A 16,197-nucleotide genomic window follows, 5' to 3' on the forward strand; every position below is an offset into this window, starting at 1 on the left:
GCCAGGAGCTGCCGCTCTGTTAGTCACGAACTCCACCCCTAGAGGGAGAAGAGCCGCTATCCCCAGCTCATGCTGAACTTTCCGGTGTGACGAACAGAGTGCATCTTCTCATTCTGTAATCAGCCGGCAGGCCAGGAGCTGGGGAAATGGACACAGAGCCCTGCCCCACCACATCACAGCTCAGCATTATAACTAACTATTTATTTACTTCTGGCACAGGCCACCATACACGGGGTTCTTTAGAGGCGGAAACCTTGCTCCAAGCAGCTTGTCTGTCTAAAGACAGACCGGCCAATAGACAGGCCTTGGGAAGGCGTATATATGGTTACGGTAGTCTCAGGTAATTCCTCCAGCTCTAGCAGCAAATAGCGTGGAGGGTAAGTGGCCTCTCCAGTGCAGACAGGGAGAACGTTCTACCCACAGGGACAGCATGGCAGGAAGCCCAGAGATGTCCGGGTGAGAAGCTGACGCAGGCCGTGAGACAAAGATGGTTCCAAACCAGGCCTGCAGTGACTGAACACCACCACATGGCTCCTTGGTGTCTGGTGAGAAATAAAATTGGTAGGTGCAATCCAGTCCCTAGTGGCTTCTCTACCACAAAAACACCGTCACAGCTGGCACGCAGGCTGGCAGAGGGGCCTCGAGCAGAGTAAATCCAGCACCAAAGCCTCAGAATTAGTGAGTTACTCCATTTAATTTTGTTCTGATCTGTTTCTTGGTTCCAGGCGTGTTATTCAGCTCCCCTTTACTGAGGTTTCTCTCTGCGGTTCCGTACCCCACTTGTCGCCACAGCACTTGAACACCTGTTTCTTTGTATTATTGTCACCATTGTTGGTGTGGTTTTTTTGCAATAGCACCAAGGGGCAGGAATCAAAGTGCTAGGCACTGTACAAACCCATAGCTTAGGCAGAGGCAGCCCCTGCCCTGAAGAGCTTACAGGCTATTTTATGCTCGTTGCACAAGGTGTCTTTGTCTGCCGCTGGCTGTTGCATTTCTTGCAGCCTGTTAGTGGTTATGTTTGTTGCAGTCACTTTGCTAAATTAACTGTAACATTTTGAACTTAACTCAGAAAATATTGTTTAAAAATGGTGGGAGACTCTGAAAGCAAATCTGTTGGGGCCAGGTTGTGTGTGCTCCTTTCTCCAGAACACTCTCTGGGCTGGCCTGAGAGTCACCGAGGTGCTTGCAGCACCAGCAGCCCCCTCGTGTTCTCAGTGACACTCGGAAATGTAGGCATCTCGAGCCTCCGCACTTCCTGGCAGGTTTTTTTTTTTATCATAGACATCTGCTGTCTCTCTGAGCTGCTTGCATGTTATGCTGGAAACAGTGAGTCTCCTCCGTGCGCCGCTGAACTGATTGTTAGATCCAATTCTGGGAAATAATCCCAGGCCTCTTTCTCATAAACAGAAACTTGAAAGCTCCTGTGTTCTTACTTTTTGCAGAGCCAGACTGGGTGATGCCAATCTGATTGGAAAGGGACAGAAAAGAGAGGGAGTGCGGGGAACGCCAGGATGAAGCTAGAGCTTGCTCTGCCTGTTTTGGGGCTCCTGCTCTGTGTGGGTGAGTACAGATGTCTAGAGACCACCAGGTATCAGAAAAGTGACCCCCAAGGGCTCAGGCAAGGAGGGTATTGGCGTGCAGATGGACATCGCGGAGCACCAGCAACTAGGTGTTCTTACACAGCCACAAAGACTCACAGTAAAACTGAAGTTGCCATTTGCTGATGAGAAATGTACCCCCACTAGCAGTGACGTGAGGGGCAATGGAGCAAGGAATCACACCCTGCAGAATCAGAGCAGTCGAGAGAGAGGGAATTGAGGCACTTCATTCTATATTCTTTTTTAAAAGAGAAGTCAGTTGCTGAGAAGATCCTCGTTATTTATCAGCAAATTCAATAAACTCCCAAGCCCTCACCAATGGTCTGAACAAGCTGGTGAAGGGTACGGGAAGGGCAGTGCTTTGGGCAGCAGGGTGCTCTGGAATCTGGACTCCCCTGTCCTACTGCTTGCTGTTATATTAAATCGCCGTGTGCTCTTGGGCCCGTCGCTTCACTCTCTAGATCTCAGCTTCACAATGGGTAAAGCAGGGATAATAGTATCCCCTGAATATTGTCAGGGTTAACTGATTAGTGTGTGTAGAGGTAACCAGATGAAAGACAAAGCATGTGTAAGTGTTATCACTAGATCAATATGCTCATTGGGAAATGGGCAAAAGAAATTTAAAAATAAACTCTGGAGCCACTCTGCCCGTGAGCGGCAAACGCGAGTTGCTGGCTTTGATGTGAACTGAAAGAGTTCGGGTTCTCTTTGGCCGTGATCAGTTTGTGTTACTGCACCTGTATTTATTCCGTCTGTCTAAAACAAAGTTCTGTGTGGGGATAAAGTAGCCGATCACCCTGGGGTCTGTTACATGACTGGAAATATCCCCTATGAATTCATTGATGCTGTTTACACTGACTTGAAAAATCAGCTAAAATTAATTGTCAAGTAACCATTTTTAGTGCCATCCAAGCAGGATCGTGCGCCTGCAGAGACCAGAGAGGCACATGGAGAAACAGGATTGATCACTGGTGTATGGCCAGCTAAAATAAACGGTGCCACACTGGTGTTCTGACACTGATTTGTAGTACAAAGGGAACAGTGTAGGAACCAACTGACATTAGGGGAAAGAGAGAAAGTTTCTATTTTTGTTACAAAATCAAAGACTGGGGGGCAGCAAAGGACAGAAGGAATTACAGACCTGGAGGCAGGGGTGGGGGGATTAGAGCAAGTGCCCAGTCTTCTAAGTAGCTCCTTGGGTTTTGAAGGGTTTTTTAGCCTCCAACACTATTTCCTGCCTTCATCCCCATCCCATCTTTGTCTGTGTTTCTAGGATTGGGAAGTTTGATAACATGGATTTAAAACATGAATGCTGTTGGGACTGTTTTCCAATGTCTGCATGGCACCCAGGCGTTTGGCTTTCAAAGCAGCATTATTATTGATTAGTGTTTTGTGTTTACTTCTTAGAGGCAGATTGTTACTAATAAGGGAAAGGATATTTTTAAAGAGATGAACCAAGGAGAGAGGCAGATTTGCTAATAGCGTTTGTTTTCCTTTTGCAGCTGACACCGTGGCGCAGGAGAACCGTAAGTTGATTTTACCATCAATGTTTTTAGCCATAATAAACATCTCAAAAGTGCTGCTGCTAATATTGACCCTCCCATTTCTAACCGCTCAGAGAGAATCTAAGGAATGGGGCGTCTTTAACCACTAAAAGCATATGCCCATTTATCTAAGCGCCCATTTGAGTGTGAGCATGCAAGTGTGGTCTGGGCCTAACCCAGAACCCACTGAAGTCAAGGGGAGTCTTTCCATTGATTCCAATGGGCCCTGAGCCAGCCCCTACCTGTGTGTCTGTCTCTCTGTGTGTCAGATCATAGAGAATGTCTTTACTTCTTCTTTTTAAAAATACAGATCCAGAAAACTATACCTGCATACTGGGTTCCACCTGGCTCCTTTGCAGTCAGTCGGGGTGTCTTATTATTAACAATAGTCACTGAGTTTCCCCACCTGTAACATGGGGATACTGATTCTGATCTGCGTAAAGCACTTTGAGAGCTACAGAGGAAAAAGCAAGGTATTATATTATATAATAGTGGCATTTGGGTGGCACCCAGGCCGTATTTAGGAGCAGGGTCGCAATCGGTTTGTGTTACTGCCCCTGTATTTATTCCCCTTCTCTAAAACAACGTTCTGTGTGGGGATAAAGCAGCCGATCACCTTCGCCTCTAATCAATGGTTTTGTCTGTGGGATTTCATCTCTGTAGCTTTAGTGAGAGTGAGCTCCCAGCCTCTGTAAAGCAAGTGCTGGCTAAAACCATACACGAGGACAGGGTAATCAGAGATGGGAACACGGATCTTTCTTTTATTGGCTTATGCACCTTTCTTTTGTCTAGTGTCTCTGGTACACACTGTGGGTCTGATTCTGACCCGCTCCCTAGCACTGTTTTAACGTGGCTGTAGCTTCAGGATTTCAGTGGAGTTCCTCACACTCACAAATTGCTCTACAGAGTTAAACAAAACCATTTCTAACCTAAGGCCCTGATCCTGCAGCAGGCAAACCCATGCAACCACGCAGAGCCCTGCAGTTCTCATTGCAGGCTCGGGGCCCAGACCCCCAGGAGCCTCTGTCTCCGTGCTGCACCGTCGCTGTGTCATTGCATGTACACCTTGCAATTAACCACATCGTTTCTTTTCACAGCAAACAGGCACCTCATTTCCGTTTTCCACTTTGAAAAGGGCAGCCGGGGGGACGCAGCTTTGGTTTAAAATAACGTTGCCTCACTAATCTGCTTTAGCCACCTCCGCATTTCTAAAGCATCCCACAAGCGTGGTGTGCAATTCAAAACCTCTCCCAAGGGAGGGCTAAACTGCAAGGAGACGCATTTCAGTTTGGTGACTGTTATAGGACCGGAAATATCCCCTATCAGTTCATTGGTGCTGTTTACACTGACTTGAAAAATCAGCTAAAATTAATGGTTAAGTAATCATTTTTAGTGCCATCCAAGCAGGATCATGCGCTTGCAGAGACCAGAGAGGCACATGGAGAAACAGGATTGATCACTGGTGTATGGCCAGCTAAAATAAACGGTGCCACACTGGTGTTCTGACACTGTGATTTGTGGTACAAAGGGAACAGTGTAGGAACCAGAGAGAGAAAGTTTCCGTTTTTGTTACAAAATCAAAGACTGGGGGGGCAGCAAAGGACAGAAGGAATTACAGACCTGGAGGCAGGGGTGGGGGGATTAGAGCAAGTGCCCAGTCTTCTAAGTAGCTCCTTGGGTTTTGAAGGGTTTTTTAGCCTCCAACACTATTTCCTGCCTTCATCCCCATCCCATCTTTGTCTGTGTTTCTAGGATTGGGAAGTTTGATAACATGGATTTAAAACATGAATGCTGTTGGGACTGTTTTCCAATGCCTGCATGGCACCCAGGCGTTTGGCTTTCAAAGCAGCATTATTATTGATTAGTGTTTTGTGTTTACTTCTTAGAGGCAGATTGTTACTAATAAGGGAAAGGATATTTTTAAAGAGATGAGCCAAGGAGAGAGGCAGATTTGCTAATAGCGTTTGTTGTTTTCCATTTGCAGCTGACACCGTGGTGCAGGAGAACCGTAAGTTGATTTTACCATCAATGTTTTTAGCCATAATAAACATCTCAAAAGTGCTGCTGCTAATATTGACCCTCCCATTTCTAACCGCTCAGAGAGAATCTAAGGAATGGGGCGTCTTTAACCACTAAAAGCATATGCCCATTTATCTAAGCGCCCATTTGAGTGTGAGCATGCAAGTGTGGTCTGGGCCTAACCCAGAACCCACTGAAGTCAAGGGGAGTCTTTCCATTGATTCCAATGGGCCCTGAGCCAGCCCCTACCCGTGTGTCTGTCTCTCTGTGTGTCGGATCATAGAGAATGTCTTTACTTCTTTTTAAAAATACAGATCCAGAAAACTTTATACCTGCACACTGGGTTCCACCTGGCTCCTTTGCAGTCAGTTGGGGTGTCTTATTATTAACAACAGTTACTGAATTTCCCCACCTGTAACATGGGGATACTGATTCTGATCTGCGTAAAGCACTTTGAGAGCTACAGAGGAAAGAGCTAAGTATTATATAATAGTGGCACTGGGGTGGCACCCAGGTCGTATTTGGGAGCAGGACCCTCTTGGGCTGTGCTCAGCACATACGCATAGGACACCAGTCTCTGCCCTGACTAGCTCACAGTCTAAGAACAGTGTCACGGCTGACTCAGATGGGTAGACAATGGGGTGAATTATTTCCCCTTTTTCCATTTGCATTTTTCCCCTGGGGCAGCAGTCGCACTCACTCTCTTTCCAACTTTAATTTTTCTCCATCTAATTCCGGTCCACGGGCAAACAATCTCTCCCCACCCCCATTTACCTGTGCCCCGCCCACAGTCCATTTTCACTAATCAGAGCTATTCCACGCAGTGTGCATGCTTCTGAAATCTACATTCCGATTGGCCAGTGAGCTGGAAAAGGTGGTTTCTGGGATTGTGAAGGTTTACATAAGAATGGCCATACTGGGTCAGACCAAAGATCCAACTAGCCCAGCGTCCTGTCTTCCAACAGTGGCCAATGCCAGGTGCTTCAAAGGGAATTAACAGAACAGGGCAATTATCAAGCGATCCATCCCCTGTCGCCCACTCCCAACTTCTGGCAAACAGAGGCTCAGGATACTATTCCTTCCCATCCTGGCTAATAGCCATTGCTGGACCTATCCTCCATGAACTTATCTAGCTCTCTTTTTGAACCCTGTTATTGTCTTGGCCTTCATAACATCCTCTGGCAAGGAGTTCCACAGGTTGACTGTGCATTGTGTGAAAAAAATACTTCCTTTTGTTTGTTTTAAACTTGCTGCCTCTTTGTTTCATTTGGTGACCCCTTGTTCTTGTGTTATGAGAAGGAGTAAATCACACTTCCTTATTTACTTTCTCCACACCAGTCATGATTTTATAGACCTCTATCATATCCTCCCTTAGTCATCTTTTTTCGAAACTGAAGAGTCCCAGTCTTTTTAATCTCTCTTCATACAGAAGCTGTTCCATATCCATAATCATTTTTGTTGCCCTTTTCTGAACCTTTTTCAATTCCAATATATCTTTTTTTGAGATACGGCGACCACATCTGCACACAGTATTCAAGATGTGGGCATACCATGGATTTATATAGAGGCAACATGAGATTTTCTGTCTTATCTATCCCTTTCTTAATGATTCCCAATGTTCTGTTTGCTTTTTTGACTGCCACTGCGCATTGAGTGGATGTTTTCAGAGAACTATCCACAATGACTCCTAGATCTCTTTCTTGAGTGGTAACAGCTAATTTAGACCCCATCATTTTATGCATATAGTTGGGATTATGTTTTCCAGTGTTCATTACTTTTCATTTATCAGCCTTGAATTTCATCAGCCATTTTGTTGCCCAGTCACCCAGTTTTGAGAGATCCCCTTGTCCACATGCTTGTTGACCCCCTCAAACAATTCTAGTAGATTGGTGAGGCGTGGTTTCCCTTTACAAAAGCCATTTTGACTATTGCCCAACAAATTATGTTCATCTATGTGTCTGACAATTTTGTTCTTTAGTATAGTTTCAACCAGTTTGCCCAGTACTGAAGTTAAGCTTACCGGCCTGTAATTGCCAGGGTCACCTCTGGAGCCCTTTTTAAAAATCGGCATCATATTAGCTATCCTCCAGTCATTTGGTACAGAAGCTGATTTAAATGATAGGCTACAGATGAGAGTTAGTAGTCCTGCAATTTCACCTTTGAGTTCCTTCAGAACTCTTGGGTGAATACCATCTGGTCCTGGTGACTTATTACTGTTAATCAATTTGTTCCTCTAATACACCTCAATTTGGGACAGTTCCTCAGATTTTTCCCCTAAAAAGAATGGCTCGGGTTTAGGAATCTTCTTCACATCCTCAACCGTGAAGGCCAATTAAAAGAATTAATTTAGTTTCTCTGCAATGACCTTATCATCCCTGAGTGCTCCTTTAGCATCTCGATCATCCAGTGGCCCCACAGGTTGTTTAGCAGGCTTCCTGCTTCTGATGTACTTAGAATTTTGTTTGCTATTACTTTTTGAGTCTTTGGCTACCTGTTCTTTAAATTCTTTTTTGGCCTTCCTAATTATATTTTTACACTTCATTTGACAGAGTTTATGCTCCTTTCTATTTTCCTCACTAGGATTTAACTTCCACTTTTTAAAAGGATGCCTTTCTGCCTCTCACTGCTTCTTTTGCTTTGTTGTTTAGCCATAGTGGTTCTTTTTTGGTTCTCTATGTTTTTTAATTTGGGGTATACATTTAAGTTGAGCCTCTCTTATGGTGTCTTTTTAAAAAGTTTCCATGCAGCTTGCAGGGATTGTACTTTTGGTGCTGTACCTTTTAATTTCTTTCAGAGTGGTAGCCATGTTAGTCTGTATCAGCAAAAAGAACAAGGAGTCCCTGTGGCACCTTAGAGGCTAACAAATTTATTTGGGCATAAGCTTTCATGGGCTAAAATCCACTTCATCAGATGCACACAGTGGAAAATACAGTAGGAAGATATATATATGTGTGTGGAGATAGATATCTATCTATCTATATATATATATATATACACACACACACAGAGAACATGAAAAAATGGGGGTTGCCGTACCAACTCTAACGAGACTAATCAATTAAGGAGGGCTATTATCAGCAGGAGAAAAAAAACTTTTGTAGTGATAGTCAGGGTGGCCCATTTCAAACTGTTGACAAGAAGGTGTGAGTAACAGTAGGTGAAAAATTAGCATGGGGAAGTAGTTTTTAGTTTGTGTAATTTCTCTTTAACTAATCTCCTCATTTTTGTGTAGCTCCCCTTTCTGAAATTAAATGCTACAGTGTTGGGCCACTGTGGTGTTTCCCCAGCCACAGGGATGTTAAATTTAATTATATTGTGGTCACTATCACCAAGTGGTCCAGCTATATTCACCTCTTGGACCTGATCCTGTGCTCCACTTAGGACTAAATCAAAAATTGCCTCTCCCTTGTGAGTTCCAGGACTAGCTGCTCCAAGAAGCAGTCATTTAAGGTGTCAAGAAATTTTCTCTTGATCCATTCTGAGATTATATGTACTGTGGCAAGATCACCCATGTTAATATGGTGGGTCCTGCGCTTTTCTTGGCAGAGGGGCTAAGATACCACCCCTTGCCCTTGGGCCACTGAGGTCCCGGATAGTGGCCCAGGAAGGTGGTAGAGGAGGGAAGCAGGGGAGGGATCTGGGTTTGCTCCTCACTCTGAGCCTGAGCCCCAGCCCCTGCGGGTTCTTACCCTCTTCCCCCTTGGGTGGGAACCTTTGGTCCTTAGATGTTGGGAGATGAAGTCTCCCTCCCCTACTGGGGTAGGGTCTGCCTTACTTCAGTTGGTTGGTTGGTTGGTTGGTTGGTTGGTTGGTTGGTTGGTTGGTTGGTTGGTTGGTTGGTTGGTTGGTTGGTTGGTTGGTTGGTTGGTTGGTTGGTTGGTTGGTTGGTTGGTTGGTATCAAATCATTCCCCTCTATTCTCCTTCCTCCTCCTCCCATGACTACCTGAAGCAGGGAGTTTTATTAGGTTCCTGACAGGGCTTAATTGACTACAGGTACTCCAATTAACCTGTAGCAACCCTCCCTAGTCTACAGGGAAGCACACCTTAATTAGCCTACGGCTAATATATTTCCCCTCTACCACTGCTTTCTAGCTCTTCTGTATCACAGTACCCAGTTAATATGGGGATAGTTGAAATCCTCTATTATTATTTAGTTTTTTATTTTAATAGCTTCTCTAATCTTCCTGAGCATTTCAGTCACTATTACCATCCTGGTCAGGTGATCTGTAATATATCCCTACTGCTATATTCTTATTATTCGAGCATGGAATTACTATCCATAGAGATTCTATAGTACAGTTTGGTTATGTTCATCTATGTGTCTGACAATTTTGTTCTTTACTGTAGTTTCAGCCAGTTTTCTTGGTTCTGAAGTCAGGCTTACAGGCCTGTAATTGCCTTGGTCACCTCTGGAGCCCTTTTTAAAAATTGGTGTTACATGAGCTCTCCTCCTCCAGTCATTTGGTACAGAAGCTGATTCCAGCAAGGTTTATTCAGTGCTTAAAGTGGTCTGAGAAAAGATTGGGGCATCTATCACAATTCCAGACAAAATCAGCGTTCGTGCGCAAGAGAGACAATTCCCAGTTTAACTTTGTGAGTCCACCGATTACATAATAATGGTGATCAGTTAGCTCATGAAGCCATTGCTTGTGAATGCGGAGAGTGTTATGGACTACTACTTCCCCCGAACTGATAACTAGGTGAGAGGTTTTCCATTTAACCCAACGATCTCATTCCCAAAGTCCCTCCGAGAGACAAGGCAGTGCTCAAAGTGAGCCCTCAGTGACACAGCTCCATTGTTAATTATATTTTTGCTGCGTCTGGGACCCCCTTGTCCTGCCCATTTTAAGCACTGGTTTTACTGAATACCTCTGTGTTTCTGTTGTTCTTTCTTCCCCTTTTGCAGCAATCACGGTGGTGATCTCTAAGACCAAGGTGACTCTCACTTGCCCCTTTGAAGAAGGTGTAGTATGGAAAAAAGAGGGACAGGAGCTAAAAGGTGCAGAGTATATCTATGAGATTGAGGTGTACGAGAGTTCCAAGCACGACGGGGAGTATGCATGTGGGGCCAAAGGCGAACTCACCAGATTTCTTCACCTGAAGGCCAAAGGTAAATGGGAGAGAGCGCCCCTTCCATGCGAATAAGCAGGCACATGAGATGTCATGGGACGCTACAGAGGCTAGCGATTAACTCTGTGACCTTATTGCCCGAAAGATTCACATGCCATAACGTACTCAGAGGCCTGATTTTCAGGGGCGCTGCTGGGACTGACTTCGACACTCAGCTGCTCTGAGGTCCAGCCGGCCCCCCATGAACACTGCAATTCCATGGGGCACTTTTCAAAAGAGTATGTGTTTGCCATGGGATGTGTGGCTAAGTTACCGCTCTCTGCACTGTTGTGTGGTGTGCTTTGCCCTTGCTGTGTCCTCCATCCCAGAGGTGGCTGCATTTCAAAGGCGCTTTACATGCCTAGCTTGGGAGCTGCTTTGGGATGGGAGAGGCTGTATAAATGTGAAACTATTATCTCTCCCCAAGACCAGTGACCTTTCATGGGCTTCAGAGAATCCTGAACCTTCAGGATCTTGGCAGGAGACTCCAGGTCTGGAGGCTTGGAGAGGGCACAGTTCGGTTTCCCCAGGCCCCCTTGGAAACTGAATCAATTCTCTTCCATTCTGACAAAGCTCCTTGCAGCCCATGCGCTGTCTCGGGTGTCTGAGGAGCTGCTCAGGGAACCCGAGAATCCCTGCGCTCTTTCCGGCACAGACAGAAAGGGCTGGGGGTGGGGGGAGCATGGAATGAGCTGTTACAACCCGGGGATGTTTGCACCCTGCTGCCAGGGGCCATGCAGAAAAATGAGGGGACATTTCAGTCACTGACCGCTCCAGCCACCCCAGAGGTGTTGGCAGGGTGAGGCGTGTGTAGGGGGGAACAGAAAGGTCTCTCCCTTCCCCCTTCACTTCTCCGCTTACTGTTCTTGCTCCCCTTGTGACGTGTGTGGTCTCCATCCACGCAAAGCAAGTGGGTGAGGTCTGGGCCGGCCAAACATGGGGCATTTACCCAGCAGTGTCTCTGGGCTGGGACTTGTGACTCCCACCTCCCGCGGTCCCCCTGCTCTGCCCTTCTCCCTCTCGCTGAGCCCCTGATCTGTCCCTTCCCACCCCAGTCTGCGAGAGCTGTGAGGAGCTGGATGTCTTGACAGTGGCCGGGGTCATCATCGCAGATCTCCTCATCACCCTCGGGGTGCTGATCCTGGTCTATTACTTCAGCAAAAACCGGAAGGGGCGAGTCGGTGGCAGTGCCGGAGTTCATCCGAGAGGTAAGAGCTGGTTCGAATCTCTCCTGTGAATCAGTCGCGTGAGCACCCTCAACTGGGCTGGGGTCAAGCCCACCTCAGGCTCCTCCTGCTGCTCACCACACCCCAGGCTGCCCTTCGTGTGGGGAAGGTGCAGCTGCCATTTTGTGCTGAAAGTGCCCCAGCCACAGGACCCGTTGCACAGGGTGTGGTGAAGCCGCCATGAGAGAGGCAAAGGGAGGGCAGGGCAGGCTGGAAGGGCTGGCCTGCTCTAGCCGCCTCCCTGGCAGTATCATGGCACAGCACCCTCAAGCATTCACACCACGACTCAGGCCCTAATCTCAGGGAGTTGGCTTAAAAACCACGAGATTTTATTTAAATGAGAAATGTGGGGGGGTTGTCTCTGCGCCCATCGGTGGGGTCACATTTTTAGGCCTCTCTCTGCAACCAGGAGGGCTAGAAACTGCCTTGTTTTAAAATGGAAGCTGAGATTCTTGTGCAGTCTCTTGATTCCCGCAGTGGGGGCACTAAGACATACACCACAAGTCATCGGCACACCCAAGAGCTGGCAGCGCTGCATTTTGCACCCCGGGCAAAGCGTCCTTTGATTCAGGGGCTGGAGGCCTGTGTCTTGGAGGACAGTCCTGCGTTCTGGGTGCGACAAAGGCCAGGTGCTCAGGGCTGAGGTGTCTCAATTGGGCCCCCAAAATCGGTGGACATTTTGTGCCCTGTTCCTGAAACACCCACGGAGCCGCGGGGATGAGTCACGCCTGCGAAGCTCTGTGTCTGCACTAAGAATCAGTAGTTTTCCACCTGAATGTTCTCCCTGCTTTGCCTTCCAGGCCAGAAGATGGTGCGCCCCCCACCTGTGCCAAACCCGGACTATGAGGTAATGGAAACTAAAGGGTGGGGTCCCTCTCTGCTCTTGGCCTTTCCAGAACTGTTGGGATTGGGGTCACAGCCTTCTTGGTGGATGATGACAGCTGAGAAATTACAGCATTGGTCCAGCTCCAGGCTTTACCTGGGTGGAGGGGAAGGCGTGACTGAGAGCAGGGCCATGTGTCTTCCTAAGGGTAGTTATTTATCCGTACGACAAGGAGTCATCAACAGAAGGATCATCACAGCATGCAGGGTACAGTGTGCATACCAAGAGCTGCATGCTCCCTGCACCCAAGTCACACCTGGTGGTAGCACTGAGGAGCCCCAGCCCTGGCACAGAGCCCAGTTGTAGAAGGTGCTGTTACTGTGCTATGTTAACACAAGAGCCTGTTGCTCACATCTGCTCCTGTTCCCACAGCCCATCAGGAAGGGTCAGCGGGAAGTGTATGCCGGGCTGCAGTCCAGGGGCTTCTGAATTGCCCTGCAGATGGCAGGTTGGACAAGAGCAGCTAAGGGGCCCCCAGCTTCTGTCCCATGTGATACAGATTCTCTGCAGTCCGTGCTGGGCAGCCGTGCATTCTGGGGACCAGCCCAGCAGCTACAATGGGAGACGCTGCCGCTCCTTGGACACCCTCCTTTCTGCCTTCGATTTGACCCCAGGGAACAGACGCTGACTAAAGAAACAAGAAGAAGAGGTTTTCCCCATTAAATAACCGTAGCTTTCTCCTCTTTGGGCTTCTCCTGGGACGGCTGGGCTCTCCTGATCACCCTTTCCAAACTGCTGGGGAAACCCTTTCACTCTTCAGTTTTATTTATTTCAGTCACATGCTTTGATTTTTCTCTCCCGCACCCTGCGCCATTGATCTCATCCTGACACTCGGATGGCCTCTTTCCTGCCCAGGGCAAAGAGGGACACGGTCCAGTGTTCTGAGCACCAGCCCAGGAGCCAGGAACACCTGAGCTCTGACCCCAGCTCTGACACTGAGTCTCTCTGTGATTGTGGCTAAGTCCCTCCCCCTCAGCTTCCCCATCTGTATCACTTGGGCAGAGACTCACCCGCTTCCCAGAGATGCGTTAAGTAGTGCATGTAGACCCTCTCGGAGTACTGGGGCTTGGCTGGCTCTCTCCTGGTCCTCTGGTTTCACATTAGTTCCCATTTCCCTTCCCAGGATAGTAACGATGCTGTCACCACATTCCCTGGGGCTCGAAAGGGAGATGCAATGGTCACTATGGGCCATAAGGCGTAGAAGTGGCCGTGTGCACATCCACCATATTCCTCCTTCAGCCCTGTCCCCATCTAGCTTGTGCTTTGCAGTGTTCTTCTGGCCACCGCTAGCATTCGGGATGTAAGTCCCTGTGCTGCGATCCTTGGGCCCAGGTGCAGTCTGTCAGTCATGCTCACCTGGGCCTGTCTCAGCAGCGACAGAGCAGTTCATTGAAAACACAGCTCTGGCTGCCCTTTCCAGTCATGCTCAGCATGCCTGTCCTTGCTGTGGGGTCACAGACAGCCCCAACACCCCTTTCCGGAGACCTGCCTAGGGGGAAACAGGGCTTGAGCCCTTTCTGGCATCTCTGGGATGGATAAAGTCGGCCTGGAAGGAGGGGATTTAATCATCAGCAGTGGACACCTGGCACCGCCTGGTTTTGCTGGAGGACCTGGTGGTTCTCTCAGGAAGGTGCCATGTATGGGGCCTAAATAGAAGGCGTGTGGACCCTTCAGCACATGCCCCTTCTCCCCCCAGCCTCCTCTAAACTTTGTCACAAAGCAGGTCATCTGTAGGCCCCTCAGTAGGGTGCTTAAGTGGCTGATTGAGTCTTTAACCCTTATTAGTAAATTACAGTAGCACTTGGAAGCCCCAGTCAAGATCTGGGCCCCACCGGGCTGGGTTCTGCCGAGGAGCGTTGTCCCTCCCCAGAGACATCACTGTCTCAGGGGGACGAGACGTGTGAGAGAGGACTGGCACCGTTTTCCAGTTCCAGGGGAACTGACCTCAGGGCTCCTGACCCCCAGTACCCTAACCACAGGACGTTTTCCCTCTGGAGAAGTCCTATAGAATTTAAGAGCAGCAAAACCCATAGGGCTGTGTAGAAATTAGCCCAACCCATAGAGAACTCCAGACAGAATGAGACCCTTTCCATAGGTTTTTATTTTTACTCAGCCTGTGGAATTCTATAGCAGGGCCCCCCATTCCTGTTTCAGTTCTATAGCGTGGGCCAAAACCACATCTAGAAATAGGAGCATTTTCTAGTAACTGTGTGAGGACTTTCCCAGCAGGGCTGTACAAACCCCGTGTTCTGAGTGAGTCTCCTCTGGCTCACCTTGCTCCAACCCCCTTCCTTGCTGCCTCCTCCCTCTTCTGTTACAGCTCTGGCTCTCAGGCTGCGTCCTGGCTCAATGGTGTCTGTTACCAAGATGGCGAGTTTGTCTGTATTGAGAAAGGCCTGTTTGAACATTTATGATGCAAGTATTTCTAAAAGTGCATTATGCAGTCAATAAACTGGCAGAGCTCTGCCCCTGGATCTGCATGGAAGGGTGTTTCCAATTCATTCTTTAACAACACAACTGTTGCTCAGAGGCCTCTGCGCAGGAAAGACCCGGGACTGCAAAAGCTGCTGGGGTCACCTCTGAGGTGCACTGGCAGCAGTGTACAAAGGCGCCCAGGGCTAGGCAGTGCGGTGAGGGGTAGACAGCAAACAAGGGAGTGCAGTGGCCAGGCTAGAGGAGGGATGTCATCAGCAGAGCTGGGGGTAGGGCTGGAATAGCTGGGGGCTGCAGGTCAGGCCTGGGGCAACATAAACAAGGTTGTGGTCACTTACACTCAATTTAACAAACAATTTTCAAAAGCCAGTTGAGTTAAAATGATCCAGTTTCATGAAGGTGGCAGGACAGATGTGGGGAGTGGGATTCAGACTTGTGTCCTTTTCCCGAGAGCCACATGGGTGGCTGGGAACAGACATCAGTGTCTGGCTTAGCCCAGGGCTGAGCAGAGTCAGTTTTCTATTGCTCAGAGGGGAGACATCGCTCCGGAGAGGAAGCAGCAGTAACTGGGGTGGGCTGTGGTTTAGCCCTGGTGTCTCGGCACAGCGAGGAGCGAGCACCCAGCCAGCTTCGAGCCTCGAATCAGTGTGCTTGGCCTGGAGGATGTGGTTACAGAGGCAGGCACAGTTGGGTTTACATTGCAAGCCCTACATGTCGAGAGGAGAGAGTTTGCAAGCAAGAGCCAAACAGAACCACCACCCTCACCCCACAGTCCTGAAAACCCCCCGGGTCAGGTTCGCCACTGGTGTAAATGGATGTCACTCTACTGAAGTCAAGACAGTGGTGAAGTTATTGACTGCGGCCCCCTGGTGCAGCTGCATTGCCATGGCTGGGGTCAGAACAGGGATGTGATTCATTTCACAGCCCAGACAGGAACAGCTGCTCTGGATGTGCAGTGGGTCAGATCCTGCTCCCAGCCACACCCTTGTGATCAAACTGCCTTCCACAGGGCTGCCGGCATGAGTAACCATCATCTTCCCCACTTGTCATCTCACTGCAGTGTCTCTACACAGCAGCCTACAAACTGACCCGTCTGCGTCTTCTCGCTTGGCTGCAGTTGTACCTACAAACACTGTCAGCATCATGCCTCCTTAGGCCAGAATTGCACAGAGAAAACCCCAGCGCCACATAAAGGAAAGAGGCGAATAAGGGAACTGACCCTTTCAGATTTGTACAGTTTCTCTATGCCCTGCAGTAGCAGGCTCACTCCTGGATGGAGTTACAGACACAGAGCAGGTCTGCAATGGGTGACCAAAGTCTCTTCCCAAAGCAAAGGATGGTCTCAAAAGCTGTGATTTTGCCTGGCCCATGGTTGCTGCTTCTC

The 16,197-nt window shown here is 48.4% G+C and overlaps 1 protein-coding gene across 2 annotated transcripts; it reads left to right on the forward strand.

The window, feature by feature from the left end:
* The first annotated feature begins 1,229 nt into the window (after window positions 1-1,229).
* On the forward strand, window positions 1,230-14,860 carry CD3E (CD3 epsilon subunit of T-cell receptor complex). Of its 2 annotated transcripts, XM_077839878.1 has the most exons (8): window positions 1,230-1,326; window positions 1,443-1,560; window positions 3,101-3,124; window positions 5,127-5,150; window positions 10,069-10,272; window positions 11,327-11,479; window positions 12,298-12,344; window positions 12,753-14,860. In XM_077839878.1, the coding sequence occupies exons 2-8, from the start codon at window positions 1,512-1,514 to the stop codon at window positions 12,807-12,809; spliced, it is 558 nt and encodes a 185-aa protein (XP_077696004.1). In that variant the 5' UTR covers window positions 1,230-1,326; window positions 1,443-1,511; the 3' UTR covers window positions 12,810-14,860. The 2 variants fall into 2 exon arrangements, with proteins under 2 accessions (XP_077696004.1, XP_077696005.1); XM_077839879.1 differs by lacking the exon at window positions 1,230-1,326 and having other exon boundaries at window positions 1,353-1,560.
* The last annotated feature ends 1,337 nt before the right edge of the window (window positions 14,861-16,197 follow it).

The sequence above is a fragment of the Eretmochelys imbricata genome, chromosome 22 (genome assembly GCF_965152235.1).
Source record: "Eretmochelys imbricata isolate rEreImb1 chromosome 22, rEreImb1.hap1, whole genome shotgun sequence".
Classification (NCBI taxonomy): Eukaryota; Metazoa; Chordata; order Testudines; family Cheloniidae; genus Eretmochelys; species Eretmochelys imbricata.

What these genes read in the sequence shown, in the direction of transcription:
- CD3E (XM_077839878.1), top strand. Translation starts at nt 1,512, where the DNA reads ATGAAGCTAGAGCTTGCTCTGCCTGTTTTGGGGCTCCTGCTCTGTGTG. An exon ending in CACCGTGGCGCAGGAGAACC is followed by an intron (nt 3,125 to 5,126) that starts GTAAGTTGATTT and finishes TTCCATTTGCAG; the next exon opens with CTGACACCGTGGTGCAGGAG. An exon ending in CACCGTGGTGCAGGAGAACC is followed by an intron (nt 5,151 to 10,068) that starts GTAAGTTGATTT and finishes CCCCTTTTGCAG; the next exon opens with CAATCACGGTGGTGATCTCT.